The 24663-nt window shown below is 47.4% G+C and overlaps 1 protein-coding gene across 8 annotated transcripts in view; it reads right to left on the reverse strand.

Moving 5' to 3' along the window:
- TCF3 (transcription factor 3) overlaps positions 1 to 24663 on the reverse strand; it is a 119895-nt gene that overhangs the window by 40918 nt on the left and 54314 nt on the right. For 6 of the 8 annotated variants that reach the window (XM_065422154.1, XM_065422153.1, XM_065422152.1 and 3 more), the window contains 2 exons: positions 11751 to 11824; positions 9781 to 9877 (listed from right to left, as the gene is read on the reverse strand). In XM_065422154.1, coding sequence (XP_065278226.1) covers positions 9781 to 9877; positions 11751 to 11824 — 171 coding nt within the window. The remainder of the gene's footprint in view (positions 1 to 9780; positions 9878 to 11750; positions 11825 to 24663) is intronic. The other 2 variants (XM_065422156.1, XM_065422149.1) reach the window with 1 other exon arrangement.

Here is a 24663-nt window from a genome sequence, read left to right on the forward strand (position 1 = left end):
AAATATAGCCGATGCTGGAAACAGATCCGCTAAATACTTTATTTTGAATTTTGCACATTTTTGCAAATTTTAGGAGGCAAAATTGAGATTGGGTAGGCAATGTAAATTGGGTGGGGTTGCACTGAGAAAAGAAGGATCAGTTGGAAGTGGGAACTGGATGCCTTAAATATTTCCAGCGATCTTAACTTCGGGGGCGGAGGGCGTTTGAAGTGGCAGAATTTTTTTAAATGGTGCAATTCTTCTGGGGGTGAGTCCCCTGAAGCTCAGCTGCCACAGTCACGCTCTCTTTAAAAAGAGGCTATACATTTCTGTTTTTTGAAGGAAGGCCAAAAGTTTGAATCAGGCTGGTGCGTAAGGCCCACAGGAGGGGAGCCCTGCTCTGACAGATCGTACGGGACTCAAAACTATAGAGTTCCACCTCTGCAGACTTGGACAGGTCTATAGACCAAGCATGCAGGCATAGAGGAAGAAAGTGGTAGGGGGACAACACTCATGGGGTAGCAGGTAACGGAGGGAGAATTGGGAGACTTTTAGCCACATGGAAAGATTTTAAGTGCTTAAACGTTTTATACCTGGGAATGTCAAGTGGTTAAAGTTCTTAACATGGTGAAGGCTTGTCATTTCCCCATCCTTTATTTCTCCTCCAGCTCCCTGCACTCCCCTTCCACATTTCTCTTGAGCTCCTGCATACACACATGTGCACACATGCACATGCTCACACAAGTCTGCCAGAGAGGGGTCTGCAGTACATTATTTTCACCTGTTTATAATAAGCAATTTCTCAATCGATTTCCTCCCCCCAAACTTGGCACACCCTTGCCCGAAGGACTACGTACATGCCTACTCTGAAATTAAAACGTAACACGGTGTGCATCAGCGCTCAGGTAACTTTGGCTTTTCAAAGACACCCGCCAGACAGATTTTCATTCTCTGCTTGCAAACACAGTTGAGCAGATTCTCTCTTTAAAAAAAGCAACGTTTGAATTCACTTCTCGACAAGGACCGAGAACAGGAAGCTTCATTCCAGACGGTCATTTATCCCGACATCAGCAAACCCTGAAAATAAGGGCTTATGCTGAAAGTACCTTTGCAGGCATGTCATTAAGCAGGATGCCGAGGGCCGAGCCATATCGTGCAGCAACTTTCACACACATACACCCCAGAAACGCAGTGTCTCACATACAACAATGCAAGTGGCACGGCCAGTTTAAACGAACATGCCATTTCAGTGTTTCTGCCCCTGGACAAGCACAACTCAAGTGCATAGGAACAAGCCAAGTAAAGGCTATTTGCGTTTTCTGTGGACTTGCAGATGAGCCTCCCCAGCAAAGTGCAGGTGCTCAGAGCCAGGGAACATCCTGCAGTTCTGCCAGGACCCTGGGAGTTCACACATGGATGCCCTCAAATCACCCAGCCCCAGAAGCAAGCGGTACCGCCTCTTTCACTCCCTACCGCCCCATGTGTACTCCCCCCTTCCCCATCAAAATGAACACAGCAACCCACGACACCGAGCGCTGATGCAGCAAGATTGAAGGAATTAAAAAAAAAATATCTGTTCCGACTCCAGTAATTCTATTAGAATTATTTCCTGCGGGGAGGGGAGGGGAGGGGAGGTAAAGCACAGGGAGTGATTAAAAAAAAAAAAAAAAGATGTTAAAAAAAAAGTGGGAGTCGTCACACCCCCACGTCCATGGGTAGATTAAAACCATTGTCCAGGAAGAACGCAATTCACAATAGCTCACAATGCACACCCGATTAGAAACACTTCTCTGAAAAGAAGCTAATTACTAGAAATAATTACTAGAAAGAAATCTGTTATGGCTTATCAGTTTCCCTGCTGTTTAAACAATTTCCCCCACTCCCCCCTTCACTGAGGGTGAATGGTGAACAGAGCAACTGATTTCAAAGATTGCTTTTAAAAAAGCTCCCCCCCCCCCCCAATTAGCAGGATCAAGAACAAGAAGGGCCCTACCTACCAGTCCAGGATTCACACCCCGCCTCTGCCCCACAAGGGTCTGTAAATGGCAAAGGGAGAGGACTGGGCTGTGATTCCTTTTAAAGGACTGAAGGCCCCAATATTGGTCTTGTGCCATTTGTTTGCTTCTTTCCGATGGCTCAAAAGGGGTTCTCTTCCCGGATTTCCTCCCCTGTCCCTTTTATACATTAGAAATTCAGGCCTTGCCATCCATGTCGCTTTTTCTCCAAGGCAGACACCAGAAGAGACAGGAGGCTGGAAACTCAAATGCGTGGAAGGGGCGAGATAATTTTTGTTCAGCCAGTTTAATACGCACACTGCTCCTTTCAATGACGGTGTGAGAGCGCTCACCTGTGCGTGCCCTTGGATGCTCAAGAAGCCCTCTAGAAAACCAGGGAAGACCAGACACATCAGGAATGTTAAATCTGAAATGCTGCACCAGTCAAATGACATGCAAATCCCTCTTTTGGAGCTATTATTTATTTGTGTTATAACACCTAAAGGCCTCACAAAGCACGGTCCCCATCTGTGTTAGGTGCCATACGTACACAGAGCGAGAGTCCCTGCCCCGGAGAGCTTACATTCTTAAGTAGACAAGACAGACAGCTCAAGCGTGGGAAGGGGAAGAGAGGTGCACGCAGACAGGGAAGAGATTTGCCTGAGATCACACAGCAGGTCAGCGACAGAACCCAGCCTCCCGATTCTCAGTCCAGTGCCCCATATCCACTCTAGACCACCAGTGCTAAAGCAGAACACATTCTATTAGCATGCAGAAAATTCTTCCCATTAGCCCAATAGGATTAAAGACTTTAGACTCATAGACTTTAAAGGTCAGAGGGGATCATCTAGTCTGACCTCCTGCACATTGTGGGCCACTGAACCTCATCTCCCCCTGTAACAGACCCCTAACCTCTGGCTGAATTACTGACGTCCTCAAATCTTAAATTTAAAGACTTCAAGATACAGAGAATCCACCACTTACTCTAGTTCAAACCAGCAGGTGACCTGGTCCCCATGCTGCAGAGGAAGCTCCACTGAGCTGTTACAGATGAAAATCTTTTACGTCTTAGAAGGCAACACCCAGCGCTGGCAACTGCAAAGCTCACAAGTTTAGCACAAATCTTTACTTCTCCGCTCACGGCCAGCTTACAGAATGCGCTCTCTCCCTCCTTCCCTTTTTGGAGAATTATTATTAATCGTATGTGTTCCAGCAGCAGCTAGAGGGGCAAGCCAAGGTCAGATGCTGCACATGCCCATCGCAAGACAGTCCCTGCCCCACACAGCTAATCATCTAAATAGACAATGGGTAGAAGGGGGGACAGGCAGAGAGAGGGGAAGGTCATATGGCAGAACTGGGACTAGAACCCAGATCCCCCTCACCCCCGAATCAATCTGATCATGCTGCCCCTCAATGACATCGATCTGGGTGGCAAGGCTGGCGACAGTGAGTCTGGTAAAACTGGGGGAAGATGCTAGAGAGGCTCATCACCACTTTACCTTCATAACAGGCGAAAAGTTACACAACAAAGGTCCAAAGTTCTAAACTTCTCCTCAGATCATAGAATCATAGAATATCAGGGTTGGAAGAGACCTCAGGAGATCATCTAGTCCAACCCCCTGCTCAAAGCAGGACCAATTCCCAACTAAATCATCCCAGCCAGGGCTTTGTCAAGCCTGACCTTAAAAACCTCTAAGGAAGGAGATTCCACCACCTCCCTAGGTAACCCATTCCAGTGCTTCACCACCCTCCTAATATCCAACCTAAACCTCCCCCACTGAAACTTGAGAGCATTACTCCTTGTTCTGTCATCTGGTACCACTGAGAACAGTCTAGATCCATCCTCTTTGGAACCCCCTTTCAGGTAGTTGAAAGCAGCTATCAAATCCCCCCATTTTTCTCTTCTGCAGACTAACAATCCCAGTTCCCTCAGCCTCTCCTCATAAATCAACAAATTCACAGATGAGGAAGCCACCAAGGCAACCGTTGCCACAATTCACGCTGGCGCGGAGGACGATGCCAACACCAGCTTTACGTTTTACGCAAGGTGTTTTCTGACTTTGTAGAGACTTTGACACAGCAACTCTTGGGACCTGGACTACTTCTGGCTGATCAGGCAACAGGGAAAAGGCACCTAAAGATGCCACTGACCTGTTTGTGCTTCAAGTGCTTACCACACTCCAGACCCATTGGTAAGAAGTCCCATCTCGCAAACCTTTCAGGTATTAAATCTCTCCCGTTTTACACCAATATTTCACACTACTCAAGAGCACGATAGAGCTACACACCTCCTGGAGGCTACCAATGACCAAACATCCTCCATCATGCAGTCTCTCAATAGCCAGGCTGTAAGGGTTACACTGATAGACCCAATGCTGTCGCAGGCCTGGCCAAACTAGCGAAAACACAGATTAGCTGAGGAGCTCACGTTTTGTTTAACACAAAGCTCTCTGGGCACCGTGATTGCCTGCGTTAGCCTGGTCACACAAACAGTTCAGGGAACTCGAAGCAATGGTAAGAAATGCATTCGGGGGAGGGATAGCTCAGTGGTTTGAGCACTGGCCTGCTAAACCCAGGGTTGTGAGTTCAATCCTTGAGGGGGCCATTTAGGGATCTGGGGCAAAAATCTGTCTGGGGATTGGTCCTGCTTTGAGCAGGGGGTTGGACTAGATGACCTCCTGAGGTCCCTCCCAACCCTGATATTCTATGATTCTTCATCTAGAGAAAGAGGACACGTGCTGTTGGGAGGCACACGGTGGCACTCCAACAATCCCACTCATTTGCCCTGGATGTAACAGACGAAGTTCCATCCACTGGCATGGAGCCATTGCTTCCTGGAGCAGCTGCGATTCATGCAACCTTCCCCCCCCACACCAAACGTAGCTTTGTGTTGTAATGTCATGTCTTTCCAATGATGATTTTTCACAAAGCCATGTGATCTCCCTAACACACATGTGCTGCACCATTTCTGTGAACAATCATCACTTCCTATTAACAGAGTGTCCATAACATACAGTCAAACCCTACTCGGTCAGTCTGTCCACTCCAGCTGGTCCACTGGTACTGGAACGCATCAGCGAGAAAACTGGATTAACGTGCCCTGATACGCTGTTGTGTAGCATCCGCCTTCTTCCACCAAAATGGCCATTTCCTCCTGCAGTATCTGAACCTCTCTTCACATCCTGGCTCACCTAGAACAGTTTGTCAGCACCAGTCACTGCAAGAGTGTCTGGTGTAACCTGGGCCTGGGAGCGACTGACACGCACGACACCAAGGATCCTAACAGCTTGAGCGGAGACTGAATCGCAGCGGTTGTCGGTATTGCTGGAGCTGCAGAATGGAGTGTCACAAAACCCAATGCCTGATGGGAAAAAAAACACCCCTTTCCGCAGCTGGTGTCCACTATTGCTCCAAAACTGCATGACTTTCCAAGGTAGGATTAAACCGTTCTCCTTTAAGTTTAGACATGAGCTCATGGGACTGCAGCGACCGCATCACAGGACACCAGGGCTGCATCCGATAGCTTCCTCCCAGGAACCAGCTCCAGACAGACTGCCATCCAGGTCTGCGGGATGGGCAAATCCTCCACTATTCCAAGGAAGGTGATCACTGCTCTACCCATCTTCATGCAGATGCTACAATGGATAATATGGCCAACGTAGGTGCATGAATCAAACGAATTTTCGGGATCCCCTGGCTATGCAGCCCAAATATTGACAGAGCTCATGAAGTTTCCTGAAGCTCAGGCCGATGGGGTTCTCCAGCGCTGAATTCCTACAGGCTTGTAAGCCTGCCTAACGCTTTGTGTCAAGGTGCCTCCTGCCTCTCCATTTTTCTTTGGGGCAAGTAGAAAACGGAGCAGAAACGAAGAATATTTTTATTTATTTTTAAAAACAACACTGGCTTGACTGCATTCCATCGCTAGCAGATGCATGCAAAACTGCTGGTCCCACTGTCAGATGCTTCAGTGGACAAGTTCGAAGCCTGTGGGGCAGCGATCTGCAGTTTGGGAAACCGCACGCACCCACGGAAAAATTGCAGGAGTTACCACTTCTTGCATCCACTTGTCCGTGGCAGAGGGGCTGCCCTATACCTTATGCCATGCAAACTGACAGCTGCCCACTGCCCAAACTCCACAATCCCTGAGGGGTCTCAGAAAGCAGAATTTGGAAGATGTTTATTTGTGGAGCATCCTGAGCCTAGATTCCCCCTACCCATCCCACCCAGTCTTGGAATTTCTAGCCCAGAATTTGCTCCTGTTGAAAGGAGAGTCTCTTTTAGAGCCCTCTGGCATTCCTGGAGGAAATAAAAAGATAGCAAGACTTTGGAATGGATTTTAACTGCACTCTTGGAAAAGAGACTGGAAGATGGCCAATTGGGAGGGTGATCTCACATCCTTCTCTGCTCTCTCTCCCCACATTGCTTGTATCATCCTATCTACACCCTTTCATCTTCTGCCCATCCGTGTTATTAGTAGAGCTGGTACATTTCTCATTCTAAGCTCTCCTCCCTGCCCCAACCCCATCCATAACACACACAAAATATCTTTTTTCAAACTGGAAACTTGTTCTTTTTAGTTTGCTGTGTTTTTGTTTTTAATTTTTTTATTTTATATTTATTTATTTATTTATTTATTTATTTATTTATTTTAAACTTTCTAGTTTGCCACTGAAGCCAGAATCTGGAAAATTTAGATTTCAAAATTTCATTTTTTGTTTCTTCCACCTTCCCGCGGCTGAATGCAATAGAATAAAGGATATCCAGGGCTTCCCCCACACACATTTTCCATTTCTCTCTTTTTTCTTCCGCGCCACTAACTTTTCAGAATTTTTTTTTTTTTTTTTTTTTGAGGGTGAGGGTGAGGGGGGGGGGGGAAGAAGAGGATTAAAAGGTGAAAAAACCCTGTCCCAGCACAGCCACCCTCCATCCTATCACATGCAGTGGCAAAGAGGAGGAACAAAATTTTGAATTTTTTGGGTAAAGTATTTCATGGATTTTTTTTTTAATCATTTCAGTTTGGGAATGAAAATGACTTTGAAGTTTCAGATTTCCCCCCTCCCTTTCTAAACCAGTTCGCCCCCCCCCCCTCATTTCCAGTGACGCAGCCTCTGTCCCCAGTCACCAGCCTCCTAAGCTCCTGGAAGATTAGATCTTTTCACTGAACTGGGAGACCTGGATCAAGCCACAATCCTCAAGAGTCCTGTAACGTGCATCTCATCGGGTGGACCCACTCTAAGAGTCTGTAGGGCTCTGGGTGCTACAGACAGACATTCAGAGGGGATGCAAGCTCTAAGTGCTAGTGACAGCTAAAGGAGACTCCCATCAGCCCAGGTAGCAGAGGCCCAAGTAACATGAACGTAGGAGGCTGATTGGGTATGCAGTGGAACCAGGGGACTATCTGATGTGCTAGCAAAAAAACCTGGAGTTCTGTCTTTAAGAGTAAGCCTATCTTTTGGGCAAAACATCTCACGGCTGCAGACATCTGGGGCTGAAACCTTGTTCTTCCTCAAGGCAGCAGCTCCTATTCACCTGCTCCATGAGGAATCTTAGGAATTATGCCACCTTTAGCCAGAGGCAACCGTTGGAACAGAGTTTGGCTCTTGGACATAAAGGTAGTTTTTTCCCCCAAACCTGAAGCATTTCACGCAGACTTCCCTGCTGTCATTAAAAAAAACTCTACCTCTGCTTTTATTACATCCTCCAGGTCAGAAAGCAAGGAGCCACCTCCTCTGACCCAACAAGGAAATAGCTCACTCAGAGGTGCTCTTAGAATCATAGAATATTAGGGTTGGAAGAGACCTCAGGAGGTCATCTAGTCCAACCCCCTGCTCAAAGCAGGACCAACACCAACTAAATCTTCATTTCCTCCTCTGGATGGGACCCCGGAGACTTAACTTGGAAGTTCCCCTTTTGACCATGGTGTGGAAATAACCATCTGGAGATAGAGACTGGCTCTCCAGATAGCCTGGATCTGACAGCTTCCCTCTTCCACCACATACAGAGCAGGAGGAGGAAATTGGCCAACATTTGCTTCCTAGATCTATTAGGTCCTTCTCTTCCTCTTTCTACATCGCTCTGGAGAAGGAGGAACCACTGATTTTAGCAGGGATTTTCTTTTAAAGAATACAGCTCCCCCTCCCCTTTCACTAAAGGCCACTGCCGGTAATAGCCTTCCTCCCCCACTCCTACCCAGACTCGCCTCAGCTGGCCACGTTAACGGGAGGGTTTTAACCACTGCTGCTAAGGGAAAGGAGGAGATGTCTAACCCTGATTCCTTGCCTAATGTAATTAGAAGCTCTCTAAGCCCTTCAGGATGGATATTTTCTGCTCTTAATCCCCCAAGTCTGAAGAGGTAAAGGGGTAAATTGTCACGCATCCTTCTTATGCCCAGTTGTGCGCAAATCGCCGTCTCTGGGGAAAGAGGGGATGTGAGCATGAGCTAGCTTGGCAGCAGGAGCATGGAGCTTAAAGAGGCATGGTCCCCTTCCTGCTGCCTGACCCAGACGGTCGGAGAAGCACGAGGGAAAGAACTGGGTCCTCAGCAGAATTCAGGGAGTCTCTTGGCTCCTCTAGAGACAGAGCAGGAGATAGAGCGAGGGGACCTCACACGCCAAATGGGGGCAAGGGGGCCAGGTTAGAGGAGTGCACAGCACTTGCCACACAGGCGAGACTAGCTAATCCCCCATCGTCTCCACTATCTGGTGGCCCTGCAGGTCACACCTGCCAAACAGGACCCCTGTGGAAAAAAGCTCCTTCAAACAAAATGAACTTCCCTTCTAGGAGTGCGCATAGCAACATTTGGGGGGAGTAAGAAGTAGGAGAAGAACATCCAGGTTGGATATCAATGCCCCGTGGTCAACCGGAGGGGCCAGTGTTGAGCAATATACATGGCGCTTCTTTCCTTCCAGGCTGTCTGAGCATCCTGCACTCTGGACAGCATGTCAAGAAAGACCGGGAACGAAACCAGGCTCTCCCACACACCAACACTACTAGGTCGCACTACAGCCCTCGTGCAAAGCATGAGACTCCAGGCTGGTCACTTCAAGCCCAGAGTAGAAACAGGCGTGAAAGCAAGGTCTTTTGAGCCATGGTGCAGGTTAGGAAAAATGTCACAAAGTGGCGGGGGGGGGGGGGGGGGGGCGGGACGACGGGGGGACGGGACGGGGGACACGACAGGAGAGCCGAAAACAGCTACCAGCTCTTGTATGCAGTCACATCTCATTGTCTAATGCAGATTTACAGCTCCAGATGTGCGCTTACCTCTCTGCCTAGGAAAAGGATCCTTATCAGGCCCCATGCCATTGTGTTCTGACTTCAACGACTCACCAGAGAGCACACCACCAGCTTGGTTTAATGGACCAGGGCTCTGAAAAATGGGGTTCTGTTCCTGGCTCTTTGATCTTGGGCAAATCCCTTCCCCTCCCTTAGATGGTTTCCCCTCCCATCCTCTCTCTGTCTGGGCTATTTAGATTGTAAGCTCTTCAGAGCAGAGACTCTCTCTTACTATGTGTCTGTGCAGCACCCGGCGCAACTGGGCCCTGATCTCTGCTGGGGACTCTAGATGCTACTGTGATAGATCAAAAAAACACCACCACCATGTAAAATACAAAGGCCCTTGTGCATCCATAAAACTTTGACAGAGCTCCTGGATAGCAGCTCATTCAGCTGCAGGTTTGACAACAGCAACTTTGGGTGATGTTTGGGTGGACTATTATGGTCTGTGCAAACACTCTTGGTTAGGTTTTTAACTTCACCTGCATTACGTAGGTTGACAGCCTTGCTCAGAGGTACAGCACGCAGTACTTACCTACTAGTCCAGATCCCAGGAATGGTGATGAAGATATGCTGTTGTGAGATGATAGGTCCCGGTGTTCTCCATAATGGGCGCCTTCACCATAGCCCTGCTAATGTAACACAAAACAGGAATAATTGTACATGGGAGATTGTCACAGGGACGTTATGGTTTATTTTATTTTTTCAATGGATGAGTGGGGAGTAGAGAACTCCCAGGGCAAGGCCTGCCACTGGGCACTCCCCCAGCTAGCATGGGTCTCAATCAAAAGCACCAGAGTCGTCAGTTGTGCCACCTGACAGCTTGCTTGAGCAAAATCCAGAGCCGATTCTTTTTATGTAACTTGGGTTTAAATATAAAGAAGGACCCAAACCACAACATTTGGCTCTGGATTTCAAACTACTTCCCTCTTTGCCCCCAAACACACAGAGTTCAGAGGTGTCTGCACTGGCGAGTTTTAGCCTGGTTCATCCTAGAAAGGGGACAGCAGCGACATGGGGAGCCAAACTCCAGACCTCAAAAGGATTCAGTCCAACATCCACCCCCAGCTGCGGGCGAAAGGAGGAGGAGAGTAACGCACTGGCTTCTCCATCTCTCTTCCTCACACGTCTCAGCACCCAGCGACAGCAGGAGGCCCCAGCAGTGCTTCCAGAGCAGGGAGCTGGTTTGGGGAAGAGCCACAAAACCAGCTCCCTGCAGAGAAACAAAACGCTCTTCCACCCTGGCAGCTCCCACCCAACTCGCCCCCGTCCTGACGGAACTCGGCACTCGGCAAGCACCGTGTGAGCAATTCCTCCTGTTCCGAGGAGAAACGGGCCACAGAATTCACCCAGCCCACCCCTCCCCAAAGCCATAAGGGGCGAGGGTGGGGGGAAGAGGGGAGGTCTATAAAAATGAGAAACGACGTGGTGCCTGTTTCATCGCTGACCTAAGGGAAGGGAACGGTGCCATTGTGAAAACGAATCACATAAACCCATTAAAACATGAGCATCTGTCAAAAAAACACCATTTCAATTAAGTTAATGTCTTTTCTCTCTTCCCCTCCTCGGGCCCCAGTTATATGCTGTCACAGCCTCAATTCCTTCCCTGCAAAACACTTCCAATTCTCTTCCTCCCATCTCCCGTTGCTTTCCATTCCCTCCCTGAGAGCTCGTGTCAATCTGCTGGGCTGTAACCCGCTCTCTTACACAGGCACCTCCAATACCTCTGGGATGAGACTCATCACGGGCATTGATAAAGCTGGGAGACGGTACAGAAGCTCAATGTGTTCTGGCGGCAGCAGATCCCACACCCAGACTGACCACAGAGTCTGATTCCAGAGCCAGGCTACTCCAAATGGGCTGGGGCTGTTCTGGTTGGACACCTGGCACCATCAGCTGTCAAGTCTAGCTGCTGTTTTAGGTGCCTTATTATTACATTCCCATTTCAGCCTTCCTCCTCCATCATGTGGGGTAGGTAAGAGGATGAGCAAGTTAGAGTGCCAAGGTACAATCGTAGTAATCCATGCTAGATGCCTAGCTAAAAATGCTCGACTCAGAGCCAAAGGGACACTCCTGCTCTCCCCACTCAGCCATCAGGAACTACTGCTTTCCCCCAACTTAAAATGCAAGTCCAAGCATGGGTGAGGAAGTGCGGGGTTGTCTGGACAAGCCAAGTCAACACTGATCCAGGTGCAGTCTAAACTACACTATTCAAGCAAGGAGAAGGTTTGCAAGAAAGCTGCCACAACATTTGCCCAGGCCGGCAGGGCCTTATGGGTATGTTGCTGTCAAGTAATAAAAAGAGAAACCTTCTCTCATCCAGCACCACTGCAGAGTGACTGCAGAAGTGACCTATCTGAGGGGGTTAGCTGAGGCTCTATCACAAGAATTACAAGAAAAACGTTTGCAGGTTAAAACCGACTGGGCACAAACACACCCTGAGAAGCCATCATAAAGACCCTGTTTATTTTTGTTTTAAGGTCTCTGTTTACGCTTCATCCTTACCCTTCCTTGGTCAAATGTGGAGCTGTTTTGATCTCCTGCACCCCAGGAACCTGATCCCGGTCTTTCATCCAAACCTACCAAAAAACAGGAAGAACAAAGGTTACTTTTACTTTATCAGCAAATCCTCAAAGGTGTCCTCTCAAAATTAACTCTTCCTTCTACAAACAAAACAATATTTTTATTAATAAACCATTTCCACTCGTCGTGACCGACCCTTTGCCCGAACCTCCCCATTTCAGCTGAGAGCTGAAAGCTTATTTAGTGAGCTTCAAAGCAAGCCCTACGTCGTTTGTATACATGTTCCAGAACCTGCAATGGTGGTAGGGGTGGGAAGGGGAAGTGTTTTTTTAACTTTGCATGATTGAAGAGATAGCTTGTAAATCTGGTCTTCCTAGAGGTCAACATTTAAGAGGACTACAAATTAAAAATCTTAATGCAGGTGCCCCCTTGCTCCCAAATGGTCTAATTTATGTCAATGCGAAGAACTGTACGTCAACTCAACAACTGCACTTGAAACTGTTCGCTCACAGGGCCAAATTCTGCTCTCTTTTATACTTGTACAGATCTAGGAATAACTCTACTACCTTCAGCCCAGTTAACCTAGATTTGCACCAGCCTAAATGAGACCATCACTTGAGCTGTTGGTGTGCACTGTCCTAGACACAACCTCACCCTTTGCATTTTCATGCCTGTTTGAGTGAAACTTTACTTTCACCCCAGGGGGGCATAAAGCTGTGTCCCTGGCCCATGAGCAGCACCTGAACACAAAAGGTTTGGTCAGAACATTCTGTAGTCGAATTAAGCACGAGGATCCTTTGCAAATAGAATTAAGCCCCAAGCTTCCCCCTCTGAATCCCCCTCCAAAAAACAAACACCTAACATGACTTATTGGCGACTGTGTAGGTAATAAACTCCAAACAGAAAGTTTTACCAGTTATACAGCAGGCACTGCCCCTTGTGTGCACACTCATGAGAGCACTTTTTTCTGTTTTGCTATAACCCCTTCCAAGTAGTTTGAATCCAAGCTACTTATCCTGGTATAACCCCATGGTGGGCACTCCTATTCCAGTGCAACTATAGTGGCTTAAATCCACACCGAAGGTTACACACACAAAACTCCTGTCCTGCGGAGACAAGGCCTTTAACCGATTTCAATAGGCTTTATTGGCCGTACAGGCCTAATTCTCCAGCGGTTAACGCCAACTATGGGCAATGCTAGGCTCACACTCCAAGAACTACGCTGCTGAAAGTGACGGTTGGTAAACCCGGAAATGCCACAAAAGACACACAAAAGACAGAGGCCACTTTTCATTTAGATGGAGGCTTGTGTTGGTTCACTTATTGAAAGATCACTGGTTAGTTTAGGAAAGCTGATCTCTTGGAGTGGGTGGGACTGTAGCTGGGGTTCCCATCAAGATAGGCAGCTAACGCCAGGGCTTTAAGAGTCAGCTAGATTCAGAGATAAAATACCCCTGCCTTTGTCCAAAGGCTGCATCCATGTTTTACAAGGCAGTACGCATTCTATATGGTACTGGGTCAATTCAATAGTTTATGAACTTCACAACTGTAGAGCTGAGATTTTCAACGTAGTCTAACAAATTTAGGTGCCCAAATTACACTGAATTTCAGTGGGAGCTGGTACTGGGGTGGGGGTGGGGAAGAGATTTTCACTAAGATTTAGAAGCACTAGCCTCAGACTCTCAAAACAGTTGTGCTTCTAAACTCCCAGTTTCCTTTGAAAATCCCAGTCTAGCTGCGTACACAATTAAAAAAAAAATTGTATATATATACACACACACACACACACACACACACACACACACACACACACACAGTATACATAAAACTGCTCACAATGTGCAGCAGGTCACAAAGTGTTTGGCAACCATGTTGTTGTCCTTTCTGAATATACATTTTTATATATATTAAGAAAAAGACATTTCTGACACACGTAACACTTCAAAACAATCGCACCCCCTCCAACAGCCATTGCACCCAGATGGCAATGTTTTTCCATAAATCATCAGCTTTTTAGATTATCAAACAGACTCACTCATTAACTCCAATTTCACTGTTTCAAACCTTGCACTTGACCAAAAAAAAAAAAAGTCACCATTTAAAGAGATGTTGACACTAAAAATTCACATTCATCTAAAGCAGCCCCAAAACACTCCCTCCCTCCAGCGAGAGGCGAAAAAACCAGCTCAAGATTGTTTGCCTTTGCAGCTCAGAGCTGCAGGACGCATCACAGCCAGGCTAGAAAGGTGGCAACATACAGTCTACAGCTAACGCTTCACAATAAACAGTAGCTCCCTAATCCACAGCTGATAGACACTTAAAAAACTGAAGGGGTGAGGGTGGAAATGTTTTATATTGGAGGGAGAAAGTCTAGTCTTGGCCGATCATCACACAGACCATCCTTCTTCTCTGGCCTATACCTTGAACATGCATCGCTGAGTGCAGCGGATCTTCTGAGCGTTAGACAAAATCCTACATAGGACCAAGAGCCCTCGACACCTCATTTTGGAAGCCGGTTGCTTACGCCCTATAAAAATCCAGCAGTGCTTGGGGTAAGATTCTTGCTACATTCAGACGTTCTCATCTCTTAGACATGAGTTACACGTCCAGCTTAAAAACAAACCAACCAACCTAAGGCTCTGCATTGTTTTTAATCAAATGAGAGTTTATACCCTTCAGTCAGAGTGTCCATACATGAAACTGCAGAGCAAACGGGGGGCGTGTGTGGGGGTGGGGGTGGTGAAACGGTCTCAGTGCTTGCACCAATTTCATTTTAGCAAAGCTTATTATTATGGCAAACACGCCATATTTGTCTCCTCCGCTCCCCTTACTGTTCATTTAACCAGAAACTTCTTTCAAATTACATCCTTCTATTTCTGTGCCTTTGTGTTAATCATTTCCCCAGAGAATTGGTGTTTAATTGCTGTCTAATTTGCATAATTATGCATATTAATCTCTACACCTAATGAATATTCATAATTCTCATTTAGATTTTGTTTTCTAATCAAAAATTTCCAATGTGATTACTGTGCAGAGCAGGGATAAGCCTCTAATAATACCTTGGATACTAGGGAGAATTACTGCCAATTCTCCCACCTCCTACTTCCTAGAATAAACTTTTGCTTTGCTAATGTGTTTTTCTAAAGCAATTCATCTGCATACCCTGCAAACACCAATAGAAATCAGGAGACAGAAATGCTCGATCTATTCATGTTGCTTTCAGGAGTATTTCCAAAGCATTTGGACAGCTTGGGTGAGGCCACGAACAATGAGTTCAGTGCATCCCGAGCAGATTCTTCTCTCAGGCTGGGAGGAGAAGACCTATGAGACAAGTCCTGGGAGACACCAGACACCAACTTCCTCTTTCATTTCACCCACCTCACCCTCGGCATGGAGTGGGAGGGGCAGACATGACAGGACAGAAGGAAGCACTCAAGAACTGAATTGTGGGTAACAGAACCAGTGTAAACAGTGCAGTCATGTCCACACACAGCACTCTGGTTAGCTATTCTAGCTGCACTGCTCTCTGGATACTTATCCACCAGTTTCCTAAAGAGCAAGGGCTTGTGGGAGTTTTCACAAGACCTTCTGAGAGCCCAGGGGGACTGTGGGAGAAAGGGTCAAACACCCTTGGAAACTCAGGCAATTCCCTCAAAACCAAGTCCAGGATGAACGGTCAGAGCTCACTCTTTGGTCAGACAATTTCTCTCAAGCATCTTAATAGGCTGGGGAGGACGTACCAGGTCACGTAAGGGGAGAGCCAAAGAGTAAGACCAGCAGATACTGGAATTCGTGGTGAATGTCAGAGTGGAAAGGTTCAGGTCCCCCCCCATTAAGTGTCACTATGAGCTACTTCCAAATGAAAATATGCTAGAGGAACCTTTAACACGGAGGTCAAAAGTGCACCGTCAACTTTATTACACTTGCAAATGTGGAGGCCAGCGGCAACGAGCAACTAGGGCAAGATCTCAGAACCAGAGAACCAATCTGGGATTTAAGATCATAGGGGCGATGCAAGCACTGGGCGGGTTCCTGTTTTCCTTGGGCAGCTCATGGGAAGGGCTGGAGCGCTGTGGGAACATGCAGGGGAAGGAGCAGATGAATATGGGGCGGTCCAATAAGTGCCCATACCGCCCTGTATCATGGCATTGTACTTGCTGGGATAACAGCACTAGCAGTCCTTGTGCCTGGCTGGCATTCTCTGAGGATATCACAGTGGAGCCCCTGATTATATCTGTATTAGGGTGGCACTGAGAGTCCCCAAGGCCCAGTTATGCTAGGTGCTGTACGAGTTCCTGCAGCCTTGTTTTTCTGATGCATTCCATCATGGATTCTCTGGCCTCCTGTTTGAATCAGTGGCTGGCTGCCTGCCCTGGCAGCAGACTAGTGGAGGCAGCCAGCACTGCTCACGGCAAGGGGCAATTCAAACGGGGATATGAACGCCGTCCACTACGAGAGCCATATTCTGTGTGTGTTTGTGGCACGTTACAGACCCGCAGAGGGGAATCCAAACAGCGCTTAGCAGGTCAGATTTCTCAACTGTAAACAAGGCCTTTAAAGGCTTTCAGACACACCCCTAGGTGCTAGCAAAGGGATGACAGGAGGGACTTGCCCTTCCCCCTTCTTTTCTTTAAGCATCTCCGACTCCAGATAAGAAGCCTGTCCTTGCCCCTAAGCGGATTATGTGACTGGGTTACAGGAACAGCGATGGTCAGATTTCAGTCCAGCCAACAGTTACGAGGAAACTGAAGAGTTCCTCTTCCAGCCATCAATGTGCATGCATGCGGGAGGTTGCCGAGGAGCGCTAAGAGCTAATGGAGTTGAGGTTATTGCCCTTTAATACTACCAGTGAATAAAGCTGCACAGCTCTGGAATTGTTATTCTGGATTCCAGATAAAGCACAAACAAACTGGCCTAAATACTGTCTGTGCGCACATCCGTGTAAGCAAATGTGTGTATATTACAGGCAGGGCTGGTAGCGCTGCCCAGTATTACGTTTGCACAATACTTGCCATTGTAAGACCCCATCTTTAGTTGATTACAACTTTGCCAACTTCAGGCTGAAATTTGACATGCCCGGTGTCTGCCTCAGACTGATTATTATTATGGTGAAGAAATTTCAGCCAAAATGGGTCAGCTGTTGGAGAACAAGTCTGGGAAAAATAAGTTTTGCCCATGTTAAACTCAGGTGATGTTTTCTTTGAACAGATCAAGCGCCCCCATACTTTGGGGGCAGTGACTCGAAATTTGGTAAGGGTGTGGCCTGCTCGTCTTTTGCCCTTCCTGTGAAAATCTGTCCAAATTTGGCCAAGTTATAAACGTCTGAAAAATCCCAGTTCATACATGCTCTATCTGGAGACTAAGGCTATGACTACACTAGAGACCTTACAGCTGTGCCACCGTAAGGTTGTTTGTGTCGCTGCTCTATGCCGACAGAAGCGAGCTCTCCCGCCAACACAGCTCCGTGCACTCTACCACTTAGGCCGTGTCGCTCAGGGGTGTGTGTGTTTTTCACACCCTTGAGCAATGTAAGTTACGCCGACATAAGTGGTAGGGTAGACATGGCCTAGGACTTCAGCAACTAAAACCTCAGAAGATTATGTCCTCACTAAGGGTACGTCTTCACTACCCGCCGTATCGGTGGGTAGCAATCGATTTATCCGGGATCGATATATCGCGTCTCGTTAAGACGCGATATATCGATCCCCGAACGCGCTCACCGTCGACTCCGGAACTCAGGAGTCCAGGTAATTCGATCCAAGGTATTCGTGTAGCTGAAGTTGCGTATCTTGGATCGATTTCCCCCCTCTCCCCCCCCGCAGTGTAGACCAGCCCTAAGCATGCACCAGCTTCTACAGCTCTTGGTGGTGACCAGAGAGCACGTGCACCATACCCACAGAGCAACTGAACGTGCTCCAGCCCAGAGCTATAGGGCAAAGCTGGACTTGCCCTGTAACTGCTGCTCTGGGCGGGGGGAGGCGCCAGAATGGACAGCAGGGAGCATCTCTCTCCTGTGCTACCAGTGACCCCTCTGCTGGCACTCAGGCAGCAGACAGAAGGAAGCTGTCGGATTCAAATGCAGATGAGGAGATCAAAGGCAGACCAAGAGGAAGAGAAAGGAGTAGACTGGGAAGGGGCTAGAAGGGGGCAGACGGTAGGAACTGTGACTAGCTAGGCAAGGAGGAAAGGACTGGTTGGATTAGGAGACTGGGAGTCATTTGGGAGGTGGGGGAGGCAGAACAGTAAGATCAGACAAAGAGCTTGTGGGGAGACTGGGACTGGCTGGACATGGACTAGGAACCAGTGTGGGCAGGAACAGTGGTGAAGGGAAGACAGATCTGACAAGGAGCTGGTGTGCAAGAGGAGAACTAGGTCTGGGCAAAGAGACTGGACAAGGAATTAAGGAGTGGGGAGACTGTAGCAAAGAGCCAGGAAGGAGAGACTTGGGGTGGGAGACAGATTGGATGAGGAGCTGGGAGAGGGGAATTGGGACTGGCTGGGCAAGGAGACTGGGATAAGGAGCTGGGGTAAGGAAGAGGGACAGGTTCAAGGGGACAGAGCAAGAGAGTCTGTGCCCACTAGAGCACACTCCCATCCAAGGCCCGGAACGAAACCCAAGATTCCCAAGTCTCACCATTCTTCTGCTTTCAGCCAACACCTGTGAAATCCACCAGTAAAGTGTGCCTCATCTTCTAGTGCTGGTCCACATAAAAGATAACAACCTGCTTCTGCTGTCAGGTGCTCCCTTAGCTCAAGTGGCAAAGGTCTGTCCACTGGATCTAAAGGTTTCAACCCTGCTGATGACCTATGCAGGTGATAATATAATACCACATGATAAACTTTGCTTTTTCAGTTTGCTTTTTGAAAAATACAGAAAACTTCACACAAAAAGGTGTTTAAAGAATATTATTCAGGTTGCAAAGTCCAGCAGTCAAATGCTTGGAAATGCCAGCGTTAAGTTGCCTGTGCAACATTAACTCAGCTCCCATTTGCACGTGCATTATGGTATGGGATTTAATTACATGATCACATACTATTTTTCCACAGGACCATCTCGTGCACTGAGTGAGGCAGGGGACTTGCTCCGGGGATGAACAAGAGGTGTGTAGTGAAGGAGGCTGTTGCAGAAGTTGGAAGGTACATAGTAGGGTGACCATATGTTCCGTTTCGGCTGGGACGGTCCCCTTTTTAAGTCGTGATTGGGGGGGGGGGGAGACTGGCCATTTGTCTAGTTTGCTCTTGCCAACTGATCAAGTGGAGGAACGTTCAGTGGGGCTTGGGCAAGCGGTGCTGTGGTGGGGCCCCCTTGGGGAGGTGATGGGGCGTCCCATTTTCACTCTGGGAAATATGGTCACCCTATATGTACTGAATGAGGCCGGGGATTTCAGAAAGAGAAGGGGCCGTCTCATGGTTAAGGCAGTTGAATGCTGCAGCCCTATGGAATTTGAGCCTATCCCTGCCACAACATTCCTATGGGATGTTGGCCAAGTCACTTAAACCAAACTTTTCAGAGCGGTTACTAATAGCGTTCCTCATTTCCTGAGTGCCTGACTTCAGACCCCAGGGTCCAGTTTGCAGAAGTGCTGAGCACTCTCAGCTGCCGCTGAAGACATCCAGTGCTATGTACTCTGAAAATCCAGGCCCTCGGGGTCTCAAATTGCGCATCCAAAATTAGTGAATACTTCTGACCTTAATCTCTCTGTGCCTCAGCTCCCCTTATATAAAATGGAGACGATACCCCTCCCCGCCTCATCTCACCGGAGCGTGGTGAAAATAAAAGTTCACATTTGTGAAGCACTCGGATACTATAGCGATGAGCACCAGAGAAAGCCCATGAAGAAATTAACAGTTCTGTCTTCTGAGCAGGGTTTGGTTAGCATGCAGTATAGAAGGCCTGGGGCCACACATTGAACAATGAGGAAAAACAAAATATTAATAGCTGCTCACTAAGTGAGCCCTTTCCATTTGGTGCACTGAATGAAGCAGGGGTTCTGGGAAAAAAATAATGTCATCGTGTCATTAAAGACTATCTTAAGGCATATGCAGAAGGGGGCCAAATTAAATTTGCACAGGCAAACTTAATTCTGGCATTTCCTAACTTTGAGTGCTTGACTTCACAACCCGAATAACTTTCTTTTTATGTAGCTTTGTGTGTGTAATGCATACGCATACGTATACATGCTCGCACGCAGCTGTTCTAAGCCAACTTTTAAAATAAAAACATTGGAAGGAGCCAAAAGTAAGACACTTCCCAGTTCAGAAACAACAAAAATTGGGACTGCCTCCCCTCCATTAATACAGTTATTAAAATAAAAGAAACCCACAGATTAATTATGCATTTTAATAACCCTGATCATGAATATTCATAATGCATTTCTTGCTCATGTTCTAATTAAAACGTACTAATAGAATAAGATGTAGCTGTCAGACAGTAATTTTTTTTTTTTAAACACGATTTTTATGGTGGAGCTAAAAAGAGCTGATATACAATTACAGTTAGACGCTCTCAGCACGGATAAAAATAATTTGTCCAAGTTTAGCCTCAGCAAAAAAGCTCCATCTGATAAGAGATACTATCAGACCACTCCATTGTCTCTGTCTGCCCTCAATAAAAGGAGCCTAGATCCCATAAATGCAAGACATTCCAAGGGACTTGATTCAGGGGAAGGGTTTACTTGCAAGTGAGAAAAAGTGGTGAATTCGGAGACGTTATCTTCACACACACACATACACCCTCCTACCTTCCCTTTGTTGCTTCGGAAAATAGCAAAATTATATAGATCGACATTCTATTTAAATCCACAAGGAGATCTCTTCCCCACATTTAAAAAAAAAAAAAACCACCACCAAAACTGGTGATAATGTATCCTAATAACTTCCCACCTTTATAGCACCAAAGCCAGTGTTTCTTCTACCCTCAAATATGAGAAAAAGGCGCTCTGACCCTGCATGCACCCCACCACAGAAGTATGCTGCAGGTTTTTCTGATTTGGCAATATGGAGGTAAAACAACAGCTACATTTTTTTTTAATAAACGCAGTACAAACAAGCAGTTTCAGGACATTTAGGACCAGATTTTTTTCAAGTATTCAGGTACCTAGATGCCTTGAGAAATCCCACTTGGCCCCCTAAATACCTTTAAAAATCTGGCCCCTAGTGTCTGGAATAATTCCCAATGCAGAAAGATTATGGTGAGGATGGAAGCCACTTTAAACAAATAATTCTTAAATGAGTGAGTACATTCGGTAAGAAGGATGCATCTTCTCTCCTCCCTTTACCACATTCCAGCTGCCCTGTGCTAATTCCACACACAGCTCAGAGACCCAAGTGCACTGGATTCCCAGAGGCAGAAAATGCCCAGCAAGGACTTATGTTCTTTCTTCAGAGAATGATGCTTGCAAGAAACAAGACTTTGTTTGGAAGCCGTTTTGTGCCTTGAAGCACCAGGCACCCCAGACGGATGGAAAACACCCTTTGCAGAATCAAAGAATTTTGGCCCCGTAGGTTACAATGAAGTCTTTTCCACACGACTCTCTGGCGCAAGGATACTATCCCAAGAGAGTTGAAAGGGGTCTCTCCCCCCTTGGACATGGGGGTGGGATGACGGCTATCCTCTCCCTTGGACATTCTGGTACTACATGCCATGTGGGAATTCCCAAAACTCTTCCGAGTATTTTTGTTGCTATGGCCCACAACCCCCATATGATTTCTGCCATGGACGAGAATCGATGGGTGGGCAGTCAGCCCTGCTTCAGGCAGGCACAATGGAAATACCCCCCCCCCCCCCCCCGGCGATCAGAATGCATGGAGCCAAGAAGAGGTTGTGCTTCCCCCCCTGGGTTGCAAAGTCTCCATTCAAGAATCCCTGTGCTAGTGGTCGCCAAGCAGATCTTGTCTAGCTCACAGCAAGTCTTGGCTTTGGAGAAATGAAAAATATGAAGGGGCCAAGTTCTAAGAGTTGATTTAGGGAGGAGGGAGAGGAGGAAAAGGCAGAACGTACGTGGAGGCCCAATCACTAGAACACATGGCTTCTATAATGCACTAATGTGCATGCTGCCTTCTGTAAGTGGTGAACCTGCTGCAGCAACAATGGACTTACCCGGTCTCTTTGGAGGCGCATACATGCACGGAGAGAAAGGGGCTACAGTGCACTAGCACAGCTACCATGAGAAGGGTTAGCAACTTTTACATCTATGATCACAAAAAGTGCTCTTGCCACTTCTTTCAAAGACCTGTTTAGTGAGACCGGTATCTTGCATAAGACACGAGGCACTTGCTCTGTGTGAGCCTTTTAAGGGTCCTGGGTAAACGCAGCTCTCCAGAGATTCAGAAACAAGCAAAGCACCTGAGAAAGGAAGGAAAGGCTCTTCTGTACACACAGATGACTTTAAGAGGCTGTCACTACAAAAGCCCATGAGCTTCCATTTCTGCCTATGTCATGATGGCAGCTGGGAGTAAAAACCACACAGTCAGCAGTCTAGTATTTTTATGCCTGTGAATATAGTTCACCTTTTCTCCCCCGCCAGACGCCCCAAGGGGAAACTAAACGGGTTTCCCCCTCTAAGCACATGCGGTCTACTTCCATCAGAGGTGGGTCATGGAGCAAACAGTCTGAATTGCAGATAAAGAAGTGGGTGCCACTGTAATTTGATTTGAAACAGAGGTGACAGAAGGCTGCTTGATAAACACTTCCAAATTAAGCAGCTTTGTGTCCTAATCACTCTGGCGATCAGCCTTACAGCAAAATCTCCACTAAAAGGGATTTGAAATCAATAAAATTAGTCGACTAGTAATTAGCTTTAGTCCCAGTCAAAGTAGCAAAGTTGATTTTCCTGACAAGCGTTTGCTGCCCCACCACCACGCACACACAGAGCTCTTGTTAGAAAGCCACAGATGCATCTTAAAGAACAAGACACCTTCAGTGAAAGTCACCTTGATACACTGAAATTCTTCTCTCTTTTTCACATGAGCCAGGGCCTTTAATCGGAATTGTTGAAAGAAAGAAAGAAAGAAAGAAAGAAAGAAAGAAAGAAAGAAAGAAAGAAAGAAAGAAAGAAAGAAAGAAAGAAAGAAAGAAAGAAAGAAAGAAAGAAAGAAAGAAAGAAAGAAAGAAAGAAAGAAAGAAAGAAAGAAAGAAAGAAAGAAAGAAAGAAAGAAAGAAAGAAAGAAAGAAAGAAAGAAAGAAAGAAAGAAAGAAAGAAAGAAAGAAAGAAAGAAAGAAAGCAGAGTTTGCAACCAGTGCTATCTGCCCCAGAATAGGAAAAAACAGATTTGAAAGGAATGCGGTCATTAGCTGCTATGAAATTCTGTTTACAGGACGTCGATTGTGGATGGGCCTATACAATTGGTTCACTTCCTTTTCCGGGCTCACAACAAAACAATTTACGAAAAAAAGCAATGCTGAACACCTGGAATGCAGCTCAGGGATACTTAATGGTGCCTGGGTGGAGGAAAGTCCCTCCCCTTGCCACCACATCCCTCTCTTATCAAGCATTCAAAGAGCCAGACTAGAATCCTCACCCCTGCTTAGCAAGAGCTCCTATTTCATGGACTCAAAGTGAGCAGCTACCAGCGAGGCAGACCCCAGGACAACTGATGGGAGCAAAGTGCAGGTCCCTCCCTGGAAATAAAGGGTAGGCAAGATTCCCACCGTGCGCAGAGAAAATTTAAACTATCAGATCTTTCTGCTTAACATGTAAGAATGTTTTCACCATCCACTAGGGAGCACAAAGCAAACACCTCATCGCTTATAACTCTAATCTAAGGGAGAAGGAAAGGGGGGACGTGGCAGTGCGATGGGGAGGGAAGGGAAATGGTAACGTGTGTGAAAACGGCAACTTCCTATGATCTGATGTGCCTGGAACGGATTAGCAGGTTTTGTTCTGAGTGAGCTGCACAGGCCGCGAAGTCAGGGGATCTGGGGTCTGTTCTCTGAAGCTGGACTCCCCCAAGGTCACTCAGGGAGCGCTGTGAAGCTCACTTCATGCCTGCAAAGCGCGTCGAGAGCCTCAGATGGAAGGCACCAGTGGAAGCCCACAGCATTATTGAACGGAATGACTCAAAACAGACCATGCCTACGTTTATCTCCCCTCTGCTGCACCCATGAAGAGGCGGGTGAAACGCAGATGCCTGGGTTCGGGCAGTAAAGCAGGAAGCTTAGATGTAGAAATCACACTTTGAGGGCAGCATGGTCCAGGGGGATGGAGCACAACACGGGGAGTCGGGAGTCCTGGGGTTCTGTTCCTGGCTCGGGTTTGCTGCAGGCCTTGGACACGTGGCCAATCCTATGCCTGTTTCTTCTTTTGTAAGGAGGGAGATGGCCAGATGGACAGTACAGAATGCTAGGTGTTAAGAGCAGACCCTTTATACTACAGTAATAAGGGAGCCATAGACAAAGCCTTATTACTAGGGTCCTACCAAATTCACGGCCACGAAAAACGCGTCACGGACCGTGAAATCTGGTCTCCCCCGTGAAATCTGTGTAGTATAGGGTAAAAGCACACAAAAGACCGGATTTCACAGGGGAGACCATTGTTTCTCAAATTGGGGGTCCTGACCCAAAAGGGAGTTGCAGGGGGTCACAAGGTTATTTAAGGGGGGTGGCGGTATTGCCACCCTTACTTCTGCGCTGCCTTCAGAGCTGGGTAGCCGGAGAGCAGCAGCTGTAGACGGAGGGCCCAGCTCTGCAGGGAGCAGCACAGAAGTACGGGTGGCAATCCCATACCAGGCCCTCCTTACTTCTGCACTGCTGCTGGCGGCGGCGCTGCCTCCAGACCAGGGCTCCCGGCCAGCAGCTGCCTCTCTCCAGCAGCAGCAGCAAGGGTAGCAGTCCTGCAACCCCCCCTCCAATAACCTTGTGGTTCCCCCCCCCCCAACAATTCTTTTTTGGGTCAAG

This window comes from Emys orbicularis, chromosome 24, assembly GCF_028017835.1.
Source record: "Emys orbicularis isolate rEmyOrb1 chromosome 24, rEmyOrb1.hap1, whole genome shotgun sequence".
In the NCBI taxonomy this organism is placed as follows: domain Eukaryota; kingdom Metazoa; phylum Chordata; order Testudines; family Emydidae; genus Emys; species Emys orbicularis.